We start from the raw sequence: 23,217 nt of genomic DNA on the forward strand, positions 1-23,217 counted from the left end.
CTCACACATCCTTTTGGCTGGCTTGGTTGAATTTGCAGTTTGCTGAATGGTTAAAAAATTTCTAGTGGAAGTGCTTTACATGACTAACAGCAGCTGACAGGAAATCAGAGTCCTTTAGGTTGGAAAGGACCTATTGAGATCACCTAGTCCAACACCACCACTCAAGCAGGGTCAACTAGAGCAGGTTGCACAAGGCTCTGTCCAGTTGGGTTTTGAGATTCTCCAAGCATGGAAACTCTGCGATCTCTCTTGGTAATCTGTTCCAGTTTGATGACCCCCACAGCAGAAAAGCATTTACTTGTATTCATATGGAATTTCATGTATTTAAACTTGTGTCTGCTCACAGGACCAGGACAATGGGCACAAACTGAAACACAAACTCTGAACATTAGGAGACACTTTTACTGTGAGGGTGACCGGACACTGGGACAGTTTGCCCAGAGAGATTGTACTCTGTCTTTGGAGAGATACCCAAAGCCATCCGGATGTCCTCCTGGGCAGATGGCTCTAGGGGGCCCTGCTGGAGCAGAGGGGTTGGACCAGATGACCTCCAGAGGCTACTTCCAACCTCAACCAGCCTGTGATTCTGTGATAACAGAATCCTGAATAACTTCTGGAAGATGTGAGAAAGAAGCAGCATTTAAAATTATCAGAATGAGCACTTAACTATGTTAAGAAGGGGATCAGGAGAGATAATTCAATCGTTTTGTGGAGAAAGTGAGTTTCTTCATCTAGTGTCCTAGTGGTATAGGGAACATCATCCTTTGTTTCATATTACTCTGTTTGAGATCTGAATTAAATTTGAGGACCATGCATGCAAAGTGAAATACTGTCTCTCACAGGGCTGCAGCGGTCTGTGGTTTTCACTGCTGCAGGTTTTCACGTTGCTATTCGAGTTTAATAGAAAGTCTCTGTATTTTGTAACTGCTGTGTTATTCATAGTTATAAAAGACAGAGGTCACCAAACATTCTTAACAAAAAACTAGTATGCCTCTTTTCTGTATCTCAGAAGTCAAAGGCTACATGGGTTACAAAGTATTAAATGAAATGTGTATTTTTTCCATTGAAATACCTGGTCACCATTGGGTATTGATCATGATGGTAGCTAAGTTTTGATTAAGTATAGCATCTCTGCTATTAAGGCAGGATCATAAACAAAAATGCTAGAAATCTAAAAGCTCTAGAAATTAGTGCCTAAAAAAGAAAAATATAATAATTTATCAGTGGGTTTCCTCTGCCCTTCTGTACAAAGAACTGCTTCTAGAAACAGTAGTGGTTTGTAGTAGCCTTTATATCTAATCATCTGGTCACCTCTTCCGAGTTCTCCTTTGTTATGGCAAGTTCAGCGATGATGTCCTTTGTACCCTTACAGCTGAACTAGGTATACTGTTTTGAACAGTACACAGATTAGTCATCAGGTTTTGTTTCTAACGTTACAGGGATAGTTAGCTTTTGCATGGCTTTCTTCAGTAGTCTATTGACTTTAGTGAATGTGAAATGAAGACGGTTTCTTGGCAAGCTGTTTATTTAAAACAGTTGTGAAGGTCAAGTGAAGTGGTTAATTGTTTATGTTGTGCAAATGTTGGCATGCAAGAAAGCATAGTTAAAAGAGGGTTGAGAAAGTCAAGAGAACTCCATCTATGAAATACAAGCAGCACCAGCTGAAATTGTCTCGCCATGGTGTTCTTCGCCACTTCCTGGGTGAGATCTTCTGTCAGATCAGCTCTTTGTGTTCTGAATTTGAACATACAGCTTGTTTGCAGTTCAAGTAATACTTTCGGGTTGTATCATGTGTTGATGCAAAAGTCATCGGCAGGTGATCCCTGTCATTTTACATTTTCAGTGTTGCTGAAGGTGAAAATTTTTTTTGGTCTTTCATATTGTCACTTCTGCTGAATGACAAAAAAAAAATCTCACTAAAAAGGTAATTAAAAATCTGTGAATTTAATAGGAAATTTTAGAAATCTTTAATATGTGCATTAAATGTATTTTTGACTTTGATGCTATTGTCAGTTTAGCCATCAATCCCAAACCATAATTTCATGTAACAACTGAAAGAATTTTTAAAGTTTTATCTAATAATAAAGTCAGTCTTCCATCTTGTAATTTCCTCCTGAGGCTTCAGGACATTATAGCTTTTTTTGTATTGGAATAGATGGATGAACTTACATAACACAGCCTCTTCCTCCCTGTCTGAGCAAACATCTGAATAGTGCTGTAAGGTATAAAACAATTCACATAGTTTTACCATATGTACACAAGGTGGCAGAGGATCCCATTTTGCTCATACTTTTCTAAGGAAGAGTTTGAAATCTCGCAGAGGCTGCAAATAGTGAGTGTGAAAGCTGCCTTTGTCCTCATCTTCTCTCTTTTAATTGTAAATTGTTGCTTTCTTGATTCTGTCAATATAAGGGAAGCGGGATTTATTTTTCTGGGCTATAGTATGCCAAAATCCCACAGCGTGTATTATGACTACTGAGACAACTGTTTTTATCAGCCTCATTTATCATATTTAACAGGCCAAGGAGATCTGTTTTACTAATCCTATGGGTAAGATTGTTAATTATTAGATAGCTACAGCAGAAGTTTGAAGTTTTGATGCAGTGGTTTGATCTATGATAAGTGATGTTTGTGATGATCCTGCTGTTGCCTGGTTATGCACTTCACATGTTTGTGTGACAGTTATGGTGCAGAGCTGAGATGCTACTACATTTTATTATTACTTCTGTGTAAAGGAGGATACGTTTTTGTATAGCTAGCTAATCTGCACGTAACGCTTTCCTTTGCATAGGTACTCTATTCAGTGTAATTTTACCTTTGGCGGTCTATACCTGTTCGCTTACTAGTTCAGCTTCTTTTTTTTTTTTTATACTTTAGGCCTGTAGTTTTTAAACGTTAAAAATATGAAGATGTTTTGATATCCTCAGACTTCACTGTTGCTTTAGTTACAAGCTGCAGTAAGCTGTGAGAGAGAACAACGTGGTAGCCTTCAGGGCATTTCTTGCAATATTCTTCTGAGAAGTCAGTTATCAAGCCTTTAGCTTATGCACAAAATAGAAAAATTACTGGTGGGCTAAGCATGTGTCATTTAGCTGCAATAAATAGCCTTCATTTTGACTGGTGTGATCCTTATCTAGTTGGAAATCTATAATAGACTTAGAAATAAACAGGTGTAGAGAACTTTTGAAGAAAGAGATGGCAAAACCCTTAGCCTTGGGCAAGAATGAACATTTAGGTTTTTCAGTGTACAGAATATTCACATCATTGCCTTGCTAATAATTTAAACTATACATATACATTTTTTATATATATAAAAAATACGCTATGTATAATATATGCTGTATCGTACATTTTGGGGTTGGACTCCAAAACCAAGTGCTAATTGTATGTGGGAAGCAAAGTGGAATAATAAATGAATTACAGGTAATGAAGAGTAATAAATTACATGTGGATCGGAGAACTTTGCCAAGATGATGTTTAGTACTGTAGGAAGAAATTGTTTTATAGACTGTGGGGTGTGTAACAGTTAAGTAGCACTGCTGCAGCTAGTAGTGAGAGATGCTATGGAAAGTTGACATGGAGGTATTTGGAATCAATGAGTAGCTTCAAAAAGTCTGCAGGATTGCTTGTGTCCAGTCAGTCAACAAGCATGAACTTGGTTGTAATTAACAGTGTTTTGGGTGAATTCTGATAATAAAATATATCTCTACTAGGAAAAAAACATGAATGCATGTTACTTTTTCATTGTCAATCCACGCTTAGCATTAGGATAATTTATCCTTGTTCCTTGGACTGTAACTTTTGGCATGTGCTCTGTTTTTGTTAAAATGGCCATACCCAGTTTATTGAGAATAGTTCAACCTATGAATAAATTAATCTGTGGTATTAAGCCTTTAATGGATTCCTTTTACAATGAATCACCCATTTGAATTGGAACACTTCACAAAAATAGAAATATCAGAATAGACTGTTTTCCATAAAATTTTAAGCCCTGTGGAGTCTACCTTTCTTGCTATAAAATCGTAACCTTTTCCTGTCTGTGAACCCACTGATGTATAAAATGTTACTGCAAGCTCATCATGATCCTCAAACTTCAAGCGAATGCTCTCTGATGTATTGGAAAGGGAACCCCTATCAATAATAGTGAATTTTCAGAACCAATTTAGATTAAAATAAAAAACTTAGAGACTTTACAGTCTAACAATGTTACTGTTGTTTTCTGTTGCTAGTTTCTTTAATTACTAAGGTAGTTTTTACTCATGTAATCTTTTTCTAAAGAAAGTTCTTCCAGTGGTGTTTGCCTTCCTAGGATGCCATTTGAAGACACCGTAAAGCAGCACCGGTTGGGGTGGTTATGGTCCCATTGATGGTCTCCCATGCCATCTTTGAAGTAGCACTTCTTTGACCCCTCAATATGTCAGATCAGGGAGCTAAACCAACAGAAGGCTGTCTGAAAAAAAATTATTTTTTTTTCCTTTTGGCACTCTCAGCTGCATCACCGCAGGGTCGGATGAACAGTAGTCTCCTTAATGAGTGAGGGAGTAGGAATGTGTGGCTGAGACTAGGAGACAGCACATCAGCTGGAGTTTATGTTGGTTGAATTGTTCTGAAACCATAGCTGAAGTTATACTATATTCCAATATACGAATGGAACCTTATGCTTTTAAAACTTGTTGGCATTGTGCCCTATCTTTAGGTACACTTCAGCTATGAAAAAGGAAAAACTATTATGTATTAAAGCTTGGGATTTGGGCGTTTCTGTGCTCATATGCTCCCATTTACTATTCACGTCCTATTTTCAGAAGCTTCCAAGCAAAGTAGACGAGTTTACGGCTCCTGACATTCTCAGTCTTGGTAGTGGTGCCAGGGAATTTGTGCACTATTGTTGCCAAAGATGAAGAACTGCATGAAAATATGTTTTCAATATATTTCAGTGTTTTAGCAAAAGTTTTTTAGATGTGGAAAGCTAGGAATAGAAGCATGGTGTTTGACATACCTAGACTTATAGGATGATGCTGGCATAGTTAATTACCCTTCATTCTTCCAAGTAAGGTACTGTACTTTGGGTTGAATGCTGTTTTCTCTGTGGGTGGTGAATAGGGAATGGTTAGATGAAAGTAAAAACCTGAAATGAGATCATGTCTGCTTTGTGTGGATTTCAGATTCCATGGAAGAGTGGAGTCTGCAGCCAGAAGTTAATTTATTCCATTGTGGTGCAATAATCTTGCACCTGGGTCAGGGCAACCCTTGATATCAATACAGGCTGGGCAGTGAAGGGGTTATGAGCAGCCCTGCAGAGGACTTGGGGCTTCTGGTAGATGAAAAGCTGAACATGAGCTGGCAATGTGTGCTTGCAGCTCAGAAAGCCAGCCATATCCTAGGCTGCATCAAAAGAAGTGGCCAGCACGTTGAGGGTGACGATTCTGCCCCTCTCCTCTCCTCTGTGAGACCCCACCTGGAGTACTGTGTCCAGCTCTGGAGCCGTCAGCGCAGAAAAGACATGGACCTGTTGGAGCGGGTCCAGAGGAGGGCAATGAAGATGATCAGAGGGCTGGAGCACCTCTCCTGTGAAGACGAGCTAGGAGAGTTGGGGTTGTTCAGCCTGGAGAAGAGAAGGCTCTGGGGACACCTTGCTGCAGCCTTTCAGTGTTTAAAGGGGGCTTATAAGAAAGATGGGGACAGGCTTTTTAGTAGGGTCTGTAGTGATAGGACAAGGGGGGCTGGTTTTAAACCAAAAGAGGGTAGGTTTAGATTAGATATTAGGAATTTTTTATGCTGAGGGTGGTGAATCACTGCAACAGGTTGCCCACAAAGGTGGTAAATGCCCCATCCCCAGAAACATTCAGGTGGGATGGGGCTCTGAGCAATGTGATTTAGTTGATGTCCCTGCTCATTGCAGGGGGGTTGGACTAGGTGACCTTTAAAGGTCCCTTCTACCCAGACTATTCTGTGATCCTATGATTCTGTGGTAGCTTTATGCTTAATTGTGGCTCTGCCCCCACAGTTGTTGGATTCATCAGAGGTACCTAAGTTCTGGAAAAAAAAGGTGGTAATTCATTTACTTTCTCTTCAGGTATAGAGTTGTGCAGGCTCTTGAAGAACTCTGTGTATTAGAGGATTAGAATTAAGAAAGGTTTTGCTCTCATGTTTTGCACAGTTTAAAAATCCAGTTTGAAAAAGTATAAAAACTCTTGCATAGCAAAAGAATGGTTATTTTTGAAGTTGACTAGTTGTCCTCCAGTATCTGAATATAATCACATTAAATAATAAGATAGCATCCTGCTCATAACCACTTTAGCAGCAGACATATGCATGTTCCTGCTCATTTCAGTAGAAAACGGTTAATCTTGAGTCGTAACTGAAGTAATGGTATGACACTGGAATGAAATGTGCAGTCAGTTAGCAGCTAATATATAGTAGCGTAAAGAGCTCAAACTTGATTACAAAAAATTGTGTCTGCATCCTAAATGAACAAATGATGGTAACACTTTAAAAATGTTGTTTCTAGGGACTAAAGTAAATACATATTTCTGGTTTTGTGTATTAAGGCCAAAACTCTAGCATCTAATATGTTATGATATTTACAAGTGCATGAAATAAGATTATTTTTATCCGTCAAGCTAAAAGGGGGAAATACACCCATGCCAAGCTAAAATCTTACTACGTTTGGATAAGCAACAAAAAGCAAGACTGAAATATATGAGAAAGCAGATACTTGTCAGACCTTTAGAATAAATGTACAAATGTAATCCAAAATTTTCCAAAATAAGAATTTTTAATTTCTATGCCAAAAAACATGAGTAGTACTCTTATTGGAAAGAAAAGAACACTGAACATTTCTCATTTATTTTATTAGGATTTATTACTACTTAAGTCTTTTTGGTCATAGATCACTTCTGTTAGAGCCTAGTTTTAAGTTCTGTTTTTTGAAATCTAATCTTTACTCATCCCTTTTCTCTCTGCTCCTTTAAAAAACAAAAGAAATACTTGGTTGAACATGTACCGTGAAATTTTGTATACATATCATGCAACTTCCAGAATTGTTTTTTGTGGTTCTGCATGTACTTGAAGAATTAACTGGGTATTTCTGACAGGAGGAATCTCAACTATTTTTCCAATGCCTACGCTGCTGCAGTCAGTGCTGTGGACCCAGATGCTGGAAATGGAGAACTCTGCATTAAGGTTCCCTCAGAGCTGTGGAAACATGTTGATGGTAAAGAGACCATACTGAAGGCTTAATTTAAGATGCCATAGAGTTGTTGGCTATGTGTTTGCATAGGAAGATAGCAGATCTAAATAAATAGAAGTAGCATTACATTATTTTATGAAATGATGTTTACCGTTTCCTTTTTCCTCACCCGGTTGGAGTCTGAAAAATACCATCACACTTCTTGGTAATTTGGAGAAGTGGTTGCAAAGTTTCTTAACACTCTTCACAGATATATTCTTGGGTGGTCATGAGCCTAGAAGTCTACATGAGGAAGTAGGTGTAATGGAATGTATCGGGTGCTAAATTGTAACTTTGAAGCTGCTTACAATATATATGATCCAACAGAGAAAATAATTTACAAGGATATGTTTATATAAATCTTAAAAAGCGATACTAATTTTTTCCCATCTCACTTTGAAGAATGGTTGTTTTAAAAATGATTTGGTAGTGAAAAGTAGACTACTTTATAAACTGGTATACTAGATCCTGCAACAAGTAACTGTTTTAATAAATCACTCTCCAGTGTTGATTATTTTCTTACTTGGATTTTATTAATTTCTTGTATTGTTTTCTTACATGGTTTTTAATGAGTTTTTCCCATGGGATTGTGAGACCTGTGAGAAAATAATAACTGTATTGCGAAGCTGACTCATACAGTGTTGTCCAGTACACCTTAATGGGATTTGATTATTTTAATTTTTGTTCAAGTTCCTGTTGTCTTACTTGCAAGCCTAGAAGGGAAAATACCAAACAGGTATAATTTTTCTTTTAAAAATTTGAATGCCAAAATATGGTGAAACTTGTTGGATAAATTTCACCGTATGCTTAAATTTCTCCTCTTGCCAGTGTATTCATAGGTGAGGTTTTCTGTGAAACTAAACCAAATCAAAGGCAGTTAAGTTACAGGAAATGTTTTAACTATAATAAGAGGTTTTAAGAAACTGAAATGAATGTCTTTTAAGAATGTGCCTGTTACATGCAGTTTATGTAGATAATTATTTCAGCAAGGTACAAAGAAGATCATGGTTTGGGTACAATCAATGTATAAGGATTATTTACGTTTGGGGAGCTGGAAGATGAAATGTAACTCCAGTTGCATTTTTTATTAATCAAGATTCTTATAAATTCATATCCTGTAAGTTAAGCTTAAGAAGTCTCAGTTTTGTAAGCTTTTGAGCTGTAAGTGGACCTGGAGGTCCATGAGAATAAAGTAAACACATAATGTTGAAAGACTAATAGTCCAAACCAGAATGATTATTCTGAAACGACTTTCATGTAAGTTGTTTATATTTACTCCAATTTTGGTTTTGATGCTGCAGAATTAAAAGTCCTGAAGGTGCATATAAACTTTTCTCTGGACCAGCCAAAAGGAGGCCTTCATTTTGTGGTACCCAACATGGAGGGCAGCATGGCAGAAAGAGGGGCTCATGTCTTTTCATGTGGTTATCAAAATTCTACAAGGTAAGAAAACTAACTTTGAAGGATAAACTTGTATTTCCTATTTAATCTCCAAGTGTAGGAAATACAAATAATTTCTTTGAATTAATTAATTTTAATTCTTATAAATTTGAAAAATTCTAAAACTTAATTTGTGCTTTAAAGGAGCTTACCAATGTGAAGTAGCATCTAACGATTAGTAATTAGGATTTCTAGTCCTTATAGCTCAGAAGGAGGTAATGGCAAAGAAACTTGTAGTGCTTTATAAAATTAAAGTACAGTAGGAGTCAGTGTGTCAACATTCACAGTATTTTAAGACTGATTTGGAACTTGAGGGGAAAATTGGCTATGAAGAAGAGAGTATAATTGTTAAATATAATTAGTAACCATTTTTCCTCCAATCCTAACTTCCCTAGATTTTGGTTTCCTTGTGTCGATTCATATTCTGAGTTATGTACCTGGAAACTTGAGTATACTGTAGATGCTGCAATGGTGGCCGTTTCAAATGGAGATTTGGTGGAAACTGTATATACCCACGATATGAGAAAGAAGACTTTTCATTACATGCTGACTATTCCAACTGCAGCTTCTAACATCTCCTTGGCAATAGGACCTTTTGAAATCCTTGTTGATCCGTACATGCATGAGGTAATCTTCAGAGACCTCCTTTCTTGTTTTTTAAAGATTTAGTGACTATTTTTATGTTGCAATCAGTGTATATGTCAAATATAGTTATGTCTAGATACGTCCTCCATTGGTACAGTTATGTGGTAAAAATTGTCTAGTAATGACTGTATTTAAATTTATCTCTGAAGTAAAGCCTTTGAATGAGCAATAATTCCATTTATACCTGAATTTATGGGGCTATTTTAGTTGGAGTTGGTAAAAGTATATTTCTCAAAATAGCTTTAAACCGGTCCTGTTGCTGGTAGTAGATGAAAATGATTGCTACACAGCTGAGTCATCTTCTGGACTAAATTTGACATTGAGTTTTCATTCTTAACAGATTGTTGCCATAGTGTTGAAGTCCACCAGTTTGTATTTACATTTGTAGTTTCAGATTGGGTAAGGGTGGGCTTGGCAGGCAGGTTAAGTTTAGCATAAAGACTGGGCTGTAAAGTTGTCTTTTTAAAGCATGGTAGGAAAATACTGTCAAATATCTGTGTTTTACTTAATCCAAAGGCAAACATCAGATTTTAGTCCTCAGCCGTGTTATTCTGTTGACTTTTACTGGTGGGACACACTCACTTGTGAAAGATAATAGCTGTTAAAAAAAAAATCAGTTGTTCATATTTGATAAATTTCTGTAGAATTTGACTTTGGTAGAGTTGACTTGAAGTTCTTTATCATTCTCAGCTTAGTTCCTGTGTCACTGCTGAAGTCAGTGCTGTTGGCTGCTTCATAGAGTTTGTGGGGACATCGGCAATATCAAAGGTTACTTGTCGTTTTAGCAGAAACAGGTCTTCTGAACAGTAGCACTCACTCCTTGACTGATTTGAAAAAAGCTAATTTTTTGCTGCATAAAAGAAAAATATTATCTCCAAAAGACATTGGATTGCAAAATCGAAGAAAAATGTGATGTGTTTTTTAAATGATAGACATCACTAGGTGAACATCATTATTGTGCATTGTCTGCTAAAAATTATTTTGCTGTTGTTGCTCTCCCGATTAAGATGGACATCCTGGTGCACTTTTCTGCCATGGTAATCATTGTCAAGAGTTTGAAAATGCTTTTGTTCTGATAAATTTACAGCAGCTATATTTTTGTTTTGTTGTGGAGGTTTTTTTTCTGTTCTGAAATATACTTGGTATTTATGGTTTTAAATATATTAATCAGTCTTGTACCAAATTTTCCTTTGTTTGTAGGTGACTCACTTCTGCTTACCACAACTTCTCCCATTGCTAAAACATACCACATCATACCTTCATGAGGTGTTTGAATTTTATGAGGAGATTCTTACTTGCCGCTATCCCTACTCCTGTTTCAAGACTGTTTTTATAGATGAAGCTTATGTTGAAGTAGCTGCTTATGCATCCATGAGTATTTTCAGGTTAGTATTTGAGATAATTACACCTTCTAAATCTAGAGGCCTAGAAGCTCTAGATCAAAGACTATTGAGAGATACATGAAGCTCTCATTACTTTGGTAGCCTCAGTTTTGGGCTCTTTATTTTGAAAAGGCTGGCCTTTGTTGACGTTACAGGCTTTTACCAGCATTTCCAATGTAATATATTACAAAGATGTTAGATTTGTATCTTCTTTAAGAAAAAATTGGCAGTGCTTTTCTTTCTGAATTAGAAACACTATGCATGAAGTATTTAAGATCAGATTAAGTGCAGAAGTTTGATTGTTTTATTTTTCTTCAACTGGGATAGGGTACCAGGAATCCAAAAGTGTTTCAGCAGTTAAACTATTTTGGGTCTACATAGAGAGTTGTATATAGATGGAGATAGTAGGAGATTGGCCTGGGTTAAGGCTATTTAAAAAAGGATGTTACTATCTCATTGGAAAACAGGTGAAGGACTTAGTTGTCTTGGCTTTTAAAGCAAGGTCTTTATTTTGTTTCTTTGGAGCTGGTGCTCATATTGTGTTTTGTTTTTTTTTATGGGGGTCCAGCACGAATCTCTTACACAGCGCAATGATTATAGATGAAACTCCGTTGACAAGGAGGTGCTTAGCACAGGCTCTGGCCCAGCAGTTCTTTGGATGTTTTATATCCAGAATGTCCTGGTAAGTGTTTTACCATTCTACTCTCTAGAAAATGGGGAAAGTAGGAAATTCAAATTTGAATTTGCATGTTGCATTTTATCAGAAGAATAAATGAAACAGTAACTAGAAGAAAGCACACACACACACAAACACATGAGAAATAATAAAACCAGCTCAATAAATGAAAAACTATGAGTACTTTTGTGTGTCTTTGAGAGTGTGAGATACAAAGGTTCCAAAGACTGTAGAGATTGAACATGTCTTCTCTCAGAAATTATTGCTGATGAATGTTGTAGTGTGCTTTGGCACCTGGAAATTTTAGAAGGGACTCTTCTATGTCATCAGTATTTTGGATGAAGAAGTTTAGCCTGCACAGAACAGACTATAGCACAGAACTAGAGGGGAATGCAGAAATTAGTGTCAAATGGGCAAATTTATTGGGGTGGTAAGCTGCCATCTCTCAGGAAATCTCCTCCAGCTGGCTCTTGCAGTTGTGATCAGAATTTATTTTAAAGCCTTTTGCATACACTTAATGTATCGGGAACAATGAGCCCATTACTTTTCTCATGGCAAAAGTATATGTCCCAAAGTATCCTTGGCTTAAAAAAAGAATAAACCAACATGTTTTTAAATTGATGTTTGTACTATTGTAATTTCTCTTGCTCTCTTCCCTATTTCTAGCCTGCTTCAGCAGTGAGGACAATTTTTTCCTTCCTCATAATTGACTCCCTTATAGTCTTTATTTTACTCACATCATCATACCCTGTATGTAATTCTTGATCTTTAGAATTCTAGTACGTGATCATGTTGTATTTTTTGTCCATATTTTTCTCTGTTAGAACATAGCCCTCAGAAGAGGTGTATAAATGGGTGTCCACCAAATGGTGAGACAGGCATTTACTCTACTTACTGTTGAAATCTTCTGTATTGCATTGAGAAGTTTACCAAGAAATTAAGATCATACAGATTAGCGGTTGTTTTAACTTCAGTGTCCATTTCCACTGTTTTATTGTTACTGTTTCAACTAAAATAGTTTGCTTTTGTATTTTGATCTGGACTTCTGTGGTGAAAGTTCAGTTTTCAGTGGCTTTTCAGTTTCATCAGTCCCATCCAGGTGCCAAGTTCCATAAATTGGTTCACAGCTCATCAGACTCCTACTGACTTAAAAAAGTTATATAACCTGCTGAAATCTGTGGCTATTTTGAGCTGGTCAAAAATACCATCCCTTACAAAATACCTTCTGAAGTGCTATAATTCATGCTTCTTTCTTATTATAGGTCAGATGAATGGGTGCTAAAGGGAATCTCAGGTTATATTTATGGCCTTTGGATGAAAAAAAACCTTTGGTGTTAATGAGTATCGCCACTGGATTAAGCAGGTAACAATGCAATAGTAGTATTTTTTATATCTTTCAAACTTTTTACATCAAAGAACATGCAATGTAAAACCAAAATATAGTATAGTTTTGCACTGCAATTTAAAAAAAAATTAGTAGTGAGAAAACTTAGAGCTGAAATGTTCTTACCGCTTGCTGCAAGGGAAACCACCAAATGCATTAACCAAAATGTATTTCTGTGACTGCCTTATGAAGCGTAATTTTCATTGTCTTTCTGGGCAGTTAGTTTTCCTCTTCTTGTTTGGGCTTTTGCATGAAACTAGAAAGAAAGTGTCAAAAAAGGTTGTATTTTTTTAACACTTAAAATAGAATATGAGATTCATAAGGAGATATTTGTTGAATTTTTTATACTGTGATGGTCATCCATATAGCCCAGAAGGGCTCCAGCATTACCCTGAATCTATAGTGGATCAGGTATCTTTCAGCATCATTTGAGTACTAAATGAAATAATGAAACAGTAAAAAATGCCTGCTGCAGGGATTTCTTTCCTTGGAAAAGAATGTCTGTACCTTACATTTTCAAATGTCATGCTCTGAGACAAGTACTTTCTAGTGATAGGAGCAGTGACTCCATTATTTGCCAGTAACATGTGTATCATCTTCCTCTCATTACATTCTCTTACTCTTCCTATTCCAAAAACTCCGTGGACTTCTTTTACATCCCTCACATGGGGACTCAGCACCATATCCTTATCTGCCTAACATGTTGAGCTCACCAGTCCTGTGCTGTCTGTGCTAAAGGTGTGAATGCAGTAGAGAACAGCAGAATTGGATGAAGGTCTATCATGAGACGTCTCTGCTGCATGCAGCAGAAGTTGCTTCTGGATATTAGTTGCTCATGTTCTTCCCTATGAGTTAGCTAAGTGCTTCCATGTAGAGCTAAGAGTTTCACACAGAACTGCTGTCACAGCCTCCAGTTCTGCCCTTACTGCTTTGAGTGCATTAACAATATATTAAAGTGTGTAAGTTGATATGGATTAATAAGTATCAATACATATCAACATCTGGAAATTCGTTGACTAACCCTGGGCTGAAGGTAGACATCGATTCATTCTTCCTGTGCTCAAGCTGACCCAATTTGATTCAAAAGCCATGTTAACTGTTGGGTGATAGTGAGCCAGGGCAAACATCCTGCTTTGAAGTGTGCTTGTTAACATAAGCACAGCACTGCAGAAACTCAAACTCATCTTCCAGTTCAGAGCTGGCTTCCGTCTGACTTTGGCATGGGTCAAGATGAGCTTCTATATGCTGCAGTCTACTGTGTGGGTATACCCAGTATTACTTTCCACTGCAAGGAAATGGCAATCACCTTTATTTCTTTTGGTCAGAGACAACTTATTCATTGAACAGTAATACTTTTAAAATGTATTGTAGTTAAATATTGTTGTGGGTTGACCCACAATCCAGACCCAGAACAAGCATTAACTGGTAATTTCTACTGGTTTATTATTGTTTGCCATGCTGAGGAGCAGCCCTATTTTAAAATGTTCTTTGTGTTTGTGAACAAGTTTAATTAGACGGTACAGATTGAACGATTATATGAAAAGCTTTCCTGTCTTCTTTAAATAATTTCTCTACTTTTTGAAATTATGCTTGCTTATGTGTGTTGTACTTTTTAGGAGTTAGATCAAATAGTGGCATATGAGCTGAAGACTGGTGGAGTTTTACTGCATCCAATATTCGGAGGAGGAAAAGAGAAAGACAAGTATGTTTATTTAAGCCAGAAGTCATTACAGGGTATGTTATTATGGGGCCATTAATATATGCCTTGGGTGTGTTGTGTAGCACAAGACGAAAGGCTGAAGATCTTCAGCTGCCCAAGGCAGGTATTACTAGTCATAAAAGTACATCTTGAGTATATTGTATCACTGTAGTTTTCTTTTTTCTTTCATTTTAAATCTTGAAGGGAATTAAGTATAATGAATGCTTTTAATGCTGCTATGAAACTATTTTTAGTAAGAGGATGAGAGAGAATGTGGAGCTAGGATTTTGACCTGAGCTGTTCTGAGTGGTTAGTAATCTTTAGGCTGTTTACAGTATCATAAGTTTTCTTTTTCTTTGCTCTTTTTACTTTCCACTCTATTACCACCTTGCAATCTTATACTAAGATTTCTTAATTAATTGGGGAAAAAAAGTATTAGATCAGTCACCTGTGAAGTACCATTGGTAACTGTGAATTGGCTGGGTTTATGTTTTACCAGTAACTGCAGCTTCACTATTAGTAGCTTAGGAATTTTCCCGTTAACTCTTTTGTGATACTCTGTACTACCCATTGAGTAGTGCTAACCACTGGAGGTAGAAAAGTATTACTGGAAGTCAGATCAGTAAGTTGATCCAGGTTTCAGTGACAACCTTTCACTGGATTTTTCTTAAAATAATTAATGTAGTTATGACACAGCCTCACAAAGAGTTGCTCTTTAGAAACTCATAAGCAGCATGTACAAAACTGTTAGGTTCAGCATGTGCAGGTGGAGTGGGAGAATGTGTGAATTACCTTAAGTCTTCGCTGCAGCAGAAGCCCCTGTATTGTGAAAATACAACCAAAATTGATTGCAGCAGTGGTTCTCTTGCATTTGGGAGTGTGCAAATCCAGATTTTGTTCATTTAAAGCTCTGGATTTAGAAATGAAGTGTACAAATAACCCATTTAACATTTGATTAGTGATATTTTTTTTAGAGAGAGAGATGGGGGGGCGGGAATAAAAAAGAAGAAAGTGTTTTCTGAAATCAGGAATAGGACATACTAGCTAGTTTCCCAGTCAGGTGAATCCTCAACAGCTACTGTGTTTTCTGGATGTTGACAACCACAGATGCAGGTTGTGTATGTCTGTGCATGCCAAGCTATTACACAGTTTTGCTTGTCTGCTCGTTAAGGGGTTTTGATTTAGTTCACTGCCCTGTTTCTTCAAGTAGTGAAGCAAACAAAGTACTTAGATGCTTTTGTTATTTATGCCTCTGAAGAACAAGTTACAGCTAGCAGCAGTCATTTTAGGGTATCCTGGTGGTGATACTGGTTTTTTTTAAAGAAAATTTGGGGTACTGAATTAGGTTTTGGTAGACTTTTTAATTGGCAGCATTACAATTTGGCAACATACTCCCTTACACAGAGAAACTAAATTCACATTAATAGGATCAGGTGAAACTAGAGAAGAGGACACGTTTAAAAAGAAATTCAGTTTGATTAGTTTTGGTGTATTTATTCTGGAATTGGACACAAATAATTGATAAAATCCCATTCTAATGCTCTTAAATGTTTGTTTCCTCTATGTGATGTATCGCTGTTGAGCACTCTGTGTTTCTACAGCTGTTTCACTACTTCATTGTATTACAGCTTGTAATAATAATCATAACATAACTTGAATAAAAATTGCAACTTCTGTTTCTCGTAGATTGCAAAGTTCCTTTGTATGTAAATTAAGTATATGTTCCTGACTCTGGGAAATTACTTGTATTTTCATAATGATGTGTGGAATATTGCGTTCCAATACATTTTTTGCATTTCTTTGTTCTGGTTGTTATGATACGGTTTCCTGCCAAGCATATTTGCATTATAGAAGTCCCAATTAATAATAATAATATGGAGAAAATGACAGGTAAATTAATAGTATCATTTTTCAACTAAATTAGAAGTAGAATATGAAAAGAAAACAACAGGAGGAAAAAACCACCTTCTTTCAGACACATTAACCTATGCAAAACACAGGTGTGTCAAATTCTTCCTGTTTATGTCTGGTGAAACACAAACACTGCTCGCCAGAGCATTTATTTTAAAAGAAGAAATCCCGGAGCTTGGGAAAATGAAAGGAGGTAAACTGCAGGTTAACTGCTGTATGGATGAAAGGCTTAGAACAAAGCTTCATGTGTTATGTTTTCGTTTTGTATTCTTCCTTCTTAGGTTTTAGTTCTCTTTAGTCTTCAATTGTGCTGGTACCACCTTGTAAAAATTAAAAACCTTAATGAATTTATATAGATATATTTCAAATGGAAGAAGCATATTGACAGGTTTAATGACCAGAATGTGCTGGAGAGCACGAGCACTATAAATTTCCATGGAAGAGCTGGTTCACTTTTCACTTTGACAAAGGTTCTAAGTTCATAGTGCTAATTTCAAATCTCATTTGGTGCCAATTCAAGAAAAGTTTTTAAATAATAACGCTTGAAGAAAAATATAATCAGAAGAAATGTATTGATATTGAATAAACTACAAAACATAACTGTCAAAGGCAGACTTGTCTCAGTTTTGATTTGCAGTTAAATAATGTAAACCAGTACTAAAATCAATCAACACTTAGTAAATATAAGAAGGCCAAGAATGTGGGTCCTGGCTTGGTTGTCATTTTCAAGAAAAGAATTTTACTAAAGTCAATCAACTGTATAATTTGAAGCTGGATAAATAGTTTTTATACTGAGACTAAATTATTATATGTCTGAGCCACAACCTCAGTTTCCTCTTTACATTTCAATTCTTTCATGGTTGCTAACCCTTCCCTACCTCAGAACAGAGAAGTATCCAATATAACAGGACAGTTTTGATAAGGAGAACTTTAGCAGTTGCCTGTCAACTAGAAACACCAAGCAGTAAACCTGAGTACCTTCTTATTCATATACTTACTATACCTTAAGAAGGGTAGTACTTGCTGAAATTTAGAAATACTTTTCTTTCTGTATCTTCCTAAGATGTTTAAACAGGCATTCATGAGTAAAGTCAAGGCAGTCCCAGTATGTAAAGGATGGAAAAAAAATATTAAGGTGTTGCAGCTACCTTGGTTCTTGCCATCTCCTGAAATCTTAGGGTATTTGATTAGGATATCAGAATAGGAAATCTGATAGACTATTTCTTGCTGGCATATGTATTTCCACTGCATGGAAAGATTGGCCAAAGTTAAAATGATTTGTTTAATAGGTCTTTGAAGGTTCTGGAAGACCAGTCTGTTCCTGAGGTAGCTGGAATGGAAGATGAGGCCTATGGCGCTTATCTTTGATCATTACAATTTGTGAATTATTTCATTCTGTCTTGCAGTGTTTTCTTCTAAAGTCTTTGGACCAATCAGGTGTCTGGTCCATCTGGAAATGGTTTAGTTAGGTTATCTATAAGGAAGAATTACAGGAGAAGAATCCAGTTTGAGCCCAGAAATTTTAATTAGCTGGCATTCTATGTCACTATGGCCAATATGTGATTCTCCACCAACAGATTCCAAATAAGTCTGGATTCCCACTTCCTAAGAAGGTGACCTGACATGGTATGGGTCCAGTTTCTTCAGATGTTTATCATTCATGGAACACTCAAATGTTCCATTAAAATAACTAAAACCAAAACCATAGTACAACAAAATAGAGTTGCCACAGACATGGTTCATTAGTAAAATTAAGTCAGACTTCTACTTATCTCCACTTCTCAAATAATTGAAAGGGAGCAAAAGAAGTCTTGTTTTTATCGAGAATTAGTATTGCAGCTACTTTTCTGCTTTCAAACTGGGCTATAGGTGAAAATGCTTGTGTTCTGAAACGTAAGACTTGGTGGAGAAAATTGATTTCAAAGCTCATCAAAATTAAGTCTTTTGGTGTTTTATTGCTGTACAGCCACTAAGGCTACACAGAAATCAGTTCTGTTTTCAGAAGTTTCAGGGTTTCACCATTTGTTTGTCTTCTGATATGGAATGAACTTAAACTATTTAAAATATTTTGCTTATAGACATGAAGGGTATTTGTGAAGGAGCACAGATAGTTCCAGTTACAGAAACAGCGTGGCAGCTGTAATGTGATGCTCTGCCTAGTCTTCCTTGGCACGTTATCAGATTTAGAAGATGTCAGTTTGCCCAAGTATTGAAAGCATAAAGTTGCTAACTAAAATAAAACCCAAGCAATTTCTTTGACTCATCATATGAAAGTCCACTGTGAATTTTAAAACTCTTATTTTTCTTAAATTGCAACAATTATTATTTACATATGTACAGTCACTTTTAAATGGAAGTGGAATGGGGGAATGTCAATTCATAAGTGATGTCCAGATTCAGATCACAGATTCCGTGCTCTGTTTGCTACTGCTGCTGTCTTTACAGTAATACAAAGCATGTATTACCTGTTGTTATTCAGTATACAGTACTTGCTGTACACCAGGTACATTCACTCATTTCACCTTTCTGTGCAAGTGAGCTGTCATTTTAAGCATGTCATAATTTATGACTTCAAAGCAGTAGGAAGGATCTCATAATTATTGGTGTAGCTATAATCTTGATTGCTAAGATATATTTTAAGTTTGTCCATAAAATGCAAAATAGAGAGCTGGTGGATTTTTTTATTACTATTTTTCAGCCCTGCTTCACATTTACATTTTTCTATCAAACACCCTCATACGCTGTCCTGGGAATATTACACTATGTTCCAGTGTAAAGCGCATCTTGTTATGAGACTGATTGAGAACAGGATTAGCATGGAGTTCATGTTACAGGTAGGTGTTTAAATGATCATGTGGAGTATAGACAACTTTTTGTCTTCAGTTGCATTTTTAGTCACTAAGGGGAGTTTAAAGAAGAACAAAACAGGTCATCATAGGATTGCATTTGTATTATGAGTTTTAGCAGGACAGAACAAACATAAAATGTAGGTAGGTCATTTGTGTTAGGTTAGCTATTATTCTTATGCATAAAACTTTTAATACTTCCCATATAGTACATATTGCCTTTAATGTTAAGGTATTTCATTGCTTTGGGTTATTATGATTGGTTGTTAACACTGAGGACCTGTTTTACTGTCCCTAACTGGTGCTGCTGCGTGCTTATCTAATTAAATTATAAATAATGAAAGTAATGAGAATCTAGCTTCTGCTTTCTCCACTGTACAAAATTTTCAGTACTAAAGGGAGTATAGATCTTTATATTAGAAGAAACATTTGAAAAAAGATTGTAATTTTATTCTGAAATGCTAAACTTCTACAGAGTTGTAGTTTTTCTTCTTTACTAAATATGTTTTGTGATATGCCTACAAAAAAAGATAGGGTGCTATTAGAAATGAGTGCTACCTTTTCCTATCAACTTCAGGTTTTGTGGGGTTTTTTATTTAAGGAAAACATGTATATGCTTGTGCTAGAGCTACTATAAGCAGTTGTCAGGTTGAAAATACAGCAGATGTACCTTTGTAAAATTTTTTTTTACACAAATTTTAATTATTGCTTGCAAATAGCAAAGCAGAGAACCTGATGACTTTTCTTTCTAAAAAGCAGATATAGTCAGTTTTACTGTAGATAATTTTTGAATGCTGATGATCTTTTAATGCATTGTGTGTATATATGTGTATATGTACATGTAACTTCAGGGAATTTGGTTCTTGGAAAAAGCTCAGGTAGAAAGAATTGATTAAAAATGCATTTTTACCCTTACCCTCTGCGTTATAATTTCGTCAACGAAGGCCACACCTACTTGCAGTGACTAACCTTACAACTTACATGGTTTTGAAGTATGGGGTGCTTAGAACTAGAAAATGGATGCCAAAGTATGTTTCTGGATTCCACTTTGAATTCAGCTCGGCTTGTTAAAAAGCTTCATGATAAGTTGTACTTGTAGCAGTGGTAAGCAAAGGAGACATTTTTAGTTTAGTTTTGTTCCTGTTAAACACTTCTCATGTTAAGAAGCTGGGATTTCAGGGCTTTCTCAGCATCATGGATGGTTTGCGTTAAGTAAAAATACATTTGTGTCTGCAAATCACAATTTCTGATATGGACAAGCAAATAATTTTTTTTAAATGTCTTTATTTTGAAAGGCTTTTTTTGAGGGCAGTTATCAGAGAATGAGTTTCTTGGCCTTTACTTGCATTTCGGCTGCAACTAAACAGAAAAACTTATTTTATATATTAAAGTATTTAATGAAAGTAATAACTTTTATCATTTTAGGTTTTCAACAAGTTGTTGAGTCTGGCCAGCACTGCTTCATCTCAGAAGTTCCAGTCACACATGTGGAGTCAGATGTTGGTTTCCACATCTGGGTTTTTGAAATCTATCTCAAATGTCTCTGGCAAAGACATCCAACCTTTAATAAAGCAGTGGGTGTATCCTTTTTATTCTTGGTCTGGATTGTTAATATGGAGAATGAATTTGTTTTTTAATTGGCACTATTAAAGGAATGTGAAGAAAGGTATGAAACATATTTCCTTAAAACAGTGAAGTACATTATTCTTTGAATTAGATATATATGTGAGTCACCAGTTCACGCTCCTTTCATAGCTATTTAGTGTGCTGGCTTTTTTGCATGTTCCTTACTAAAAGGGATTTCATGATTCTAAGTTTTACTTTGAAAGAAGCACAAGAACTCTGCTGGAATTTAAGGCCAAATTATACTAAAGGGATTCCAGAGGACACTGCCCATAGAAATATGCTGAAGTCTGACATGGAAAATGCTATAGTCTGGTGCATTTTAAGATGTGATTTCCAGTAAATCACCGTGAAATAAGTAACCTAAAGCACAGATTGATAGTTTAAAATACATGAACGTTTAATAACTTGGTGGCTTGTGTTAATACTACAATTTCAGGTAAAATAAACCTCTGTGTGTTGATTCATCAAGTTTCATTGATATTAGTCAAGAAATGGGGTTTCATGTTTTCAATTGTACTGCAGTTTTTCTCTATAAGATACATGATTTTACATCAATGAACTGTTTAAAGAAAAAAAAACTTAAAAAGTTAATGAACGTGTTTTCATTTCTTGATAGTCTTGGGATGGGAAATGCTAGGAATAAAGAAGCATAAAGCTAGTGTAAAAAAATGAAAACATTGAGAATTATGTTTGTTTATAACTACTGCATTGTGCACAAGAATTCCTATACTGCTTAATAGGGATCAGAGTGGAGTGGTAAAATTTTATGGTAGTTTTGCATTTAATAGAAAACGGAATGTATTGGAATTGGAAATAAAACAAGACTACACGTCTCCTGGGACTCAGAAATACGTGGTAAGGTCAATTTTACATATTTTACCTACAAGTCCAAGTATGACGTATATATTAATAAATGTAATTTTAATGTTAATAACAAAATCTTGTGAATTTGAAGGGTCCTCTGAAAGTGACAGTGCAGGAACTTGATGGATCATTCAACCATACGTTGCAGATTGAGGAAAACAGTCTTAAACATGATATACCTTGCCATTCTAAAAGCAGAAGGTAAGAACTAAAAAACTGCAAGTACTTTTAGTATGGATGTACGAAAACATGTAATGCATTTGATGATAAATATATGCCTTTTTTATATTTGTGTTATATTTTCTTAATCTTACTGAGTAAGATTTATTTATGATGTAAGGGGTGAAAATACTACTGTTTATGGATAGCAGAAACCTTACATTTATGTGCAGTTCTTAATTAGAAGCAGTTTTAAAAAGTTTTATAAAGAGCTTATTTTTATAAAGTTAGTTGAATGAAGACTAATAAATTATGTAACACCTTTGAATGGGAAAGACAAATTAGAGGGAAGACAAATGTAGGCCAGAGGAGTACCTCAAGTGAAGCTCTATGAATAAAACACTTGCATAGTTTTCAGTTTCTGTTAAGCAGTGCTAGGGCTGTTCACTAAACCTAATGAGCAAGAAAAGTAACATGCTTCCCAGAGAGATTCTCTCAGTTTCCTACCACATTTTAATAACTACTTTGACCTCTGTTTCTCAAAGTTGTATGCTTATGTGTAATTGTAAAAATGGTGGGAGTCAAGTTTAAACCAGTGTAACCTATTGGTGAGTATTACTTGAACCAAACTGATGCACAGCTCAACGTTGTCAATATTTTTTGCTGGAAGAAAACGTTATTTTTCAGTGTGGTGAAATACACAGAGAGTACTTTTGCAGGCTTGTGCTCCATTTATAAAGATACGTTTGCTACCATGGTAATTAATACCTGTTTTTTTTCTACTTCGCTTTTTTAACAGAAATAAGAAGAAAAAGATTCCACTGATGAATGGAGAAGAGGTGGACATGGACCTGTCTGCTATGGAGTAAGTTAGCTTGTTGGTGTTTCTGTGTAAGACTGAGCCATGTTCCCCTTGTCTAAAGCATACTATTTTGAAGGATTTGATAGTACTGTTGTACTTTATTGTATGACTGGCAAATTTCAAGACCATACCACATTTCTTTGCCTTCTTTGAGACATTTTTCTGTAGCTGTGAAAATGCTGGCAAAGTGTAAAATGCATGGGTTAGGTACTATAATAGTTTTTTAAAAAATCTTAGGCTTGATAAGGTGATACAATAAATTATTCATCTTTACACATTTCCAATTATATCTTTCAGCTGACTTTAGAGGTAAAATGTAAACAAGAATTTGCTTGAAACAAAGTGAGACCAGTTTTTGTTGGACCTCGATGAAGACCATTTCATTGGCATTAAGACAAGTTCCTGAAGTCTGTGTTTAATTGTGAAACAATACTTTTAGATTGAGAATAAGTGATGAAATGCTTTGTACTGAAACTGTTTAGCTCTTTGGAAGCA

General features: G+C 35.9%; 1 protein-coding gene across 1 annotated transcript in view; it reads left to right on the top strand.

Annotated features, from left to right (window-relative positions):
- Positions 1-23,217, top strand: part of TAF2 (TATA-box binding protein associated factor 2) — a 63,872-nt gene that overhangs the window by 5,274 nt on the left and 35,381 nt on the right. The window contains 13 exon segments of the mRNA XM_027798548.2: positions 7,095-7,213; positions 8,530-8,671; positions 9,064-9,295; positions 10,514-10,698; positions 11,264-11,377; positions 12,634-12,688; positions 12,690-12,734; positions 14,372-14,457; positions 19,064-19,199; positions 20,637-20,791; positions 21,578-21,692; positions 21,793-21,902; positions 22,660-22,725. Of these exon segments, the coding sequence (XP_027654349.1) occupies positions 7,095-7,213; positions 8,530-8,671; positions 9,064-9,295; positions 10,514-10,698; positions 11,264-11,377; positions 12,634-12,688; positions 12,690-12,734; positions 14,372-14,457; positions 19,064-19,199; positions 20,637-20,791; positions 21,578-21,692; positions 21,793-21,902; positions 22,660-22,725 (1,560 nt within the window).

Source organism: Falco cherrug, chromosome 3 (genome assembly GCF_023634085.1).
Source record: "Falco cherrug isolate bFalChe1 chromosome 3, bFalChe1.pri, whole genome shotgun sequence".
Lineage (NCBI taxonomy): Eukaryota > Metazoa > Chordata > Aves > Falconiformes > Falconidae > Falco > Falco cherrug.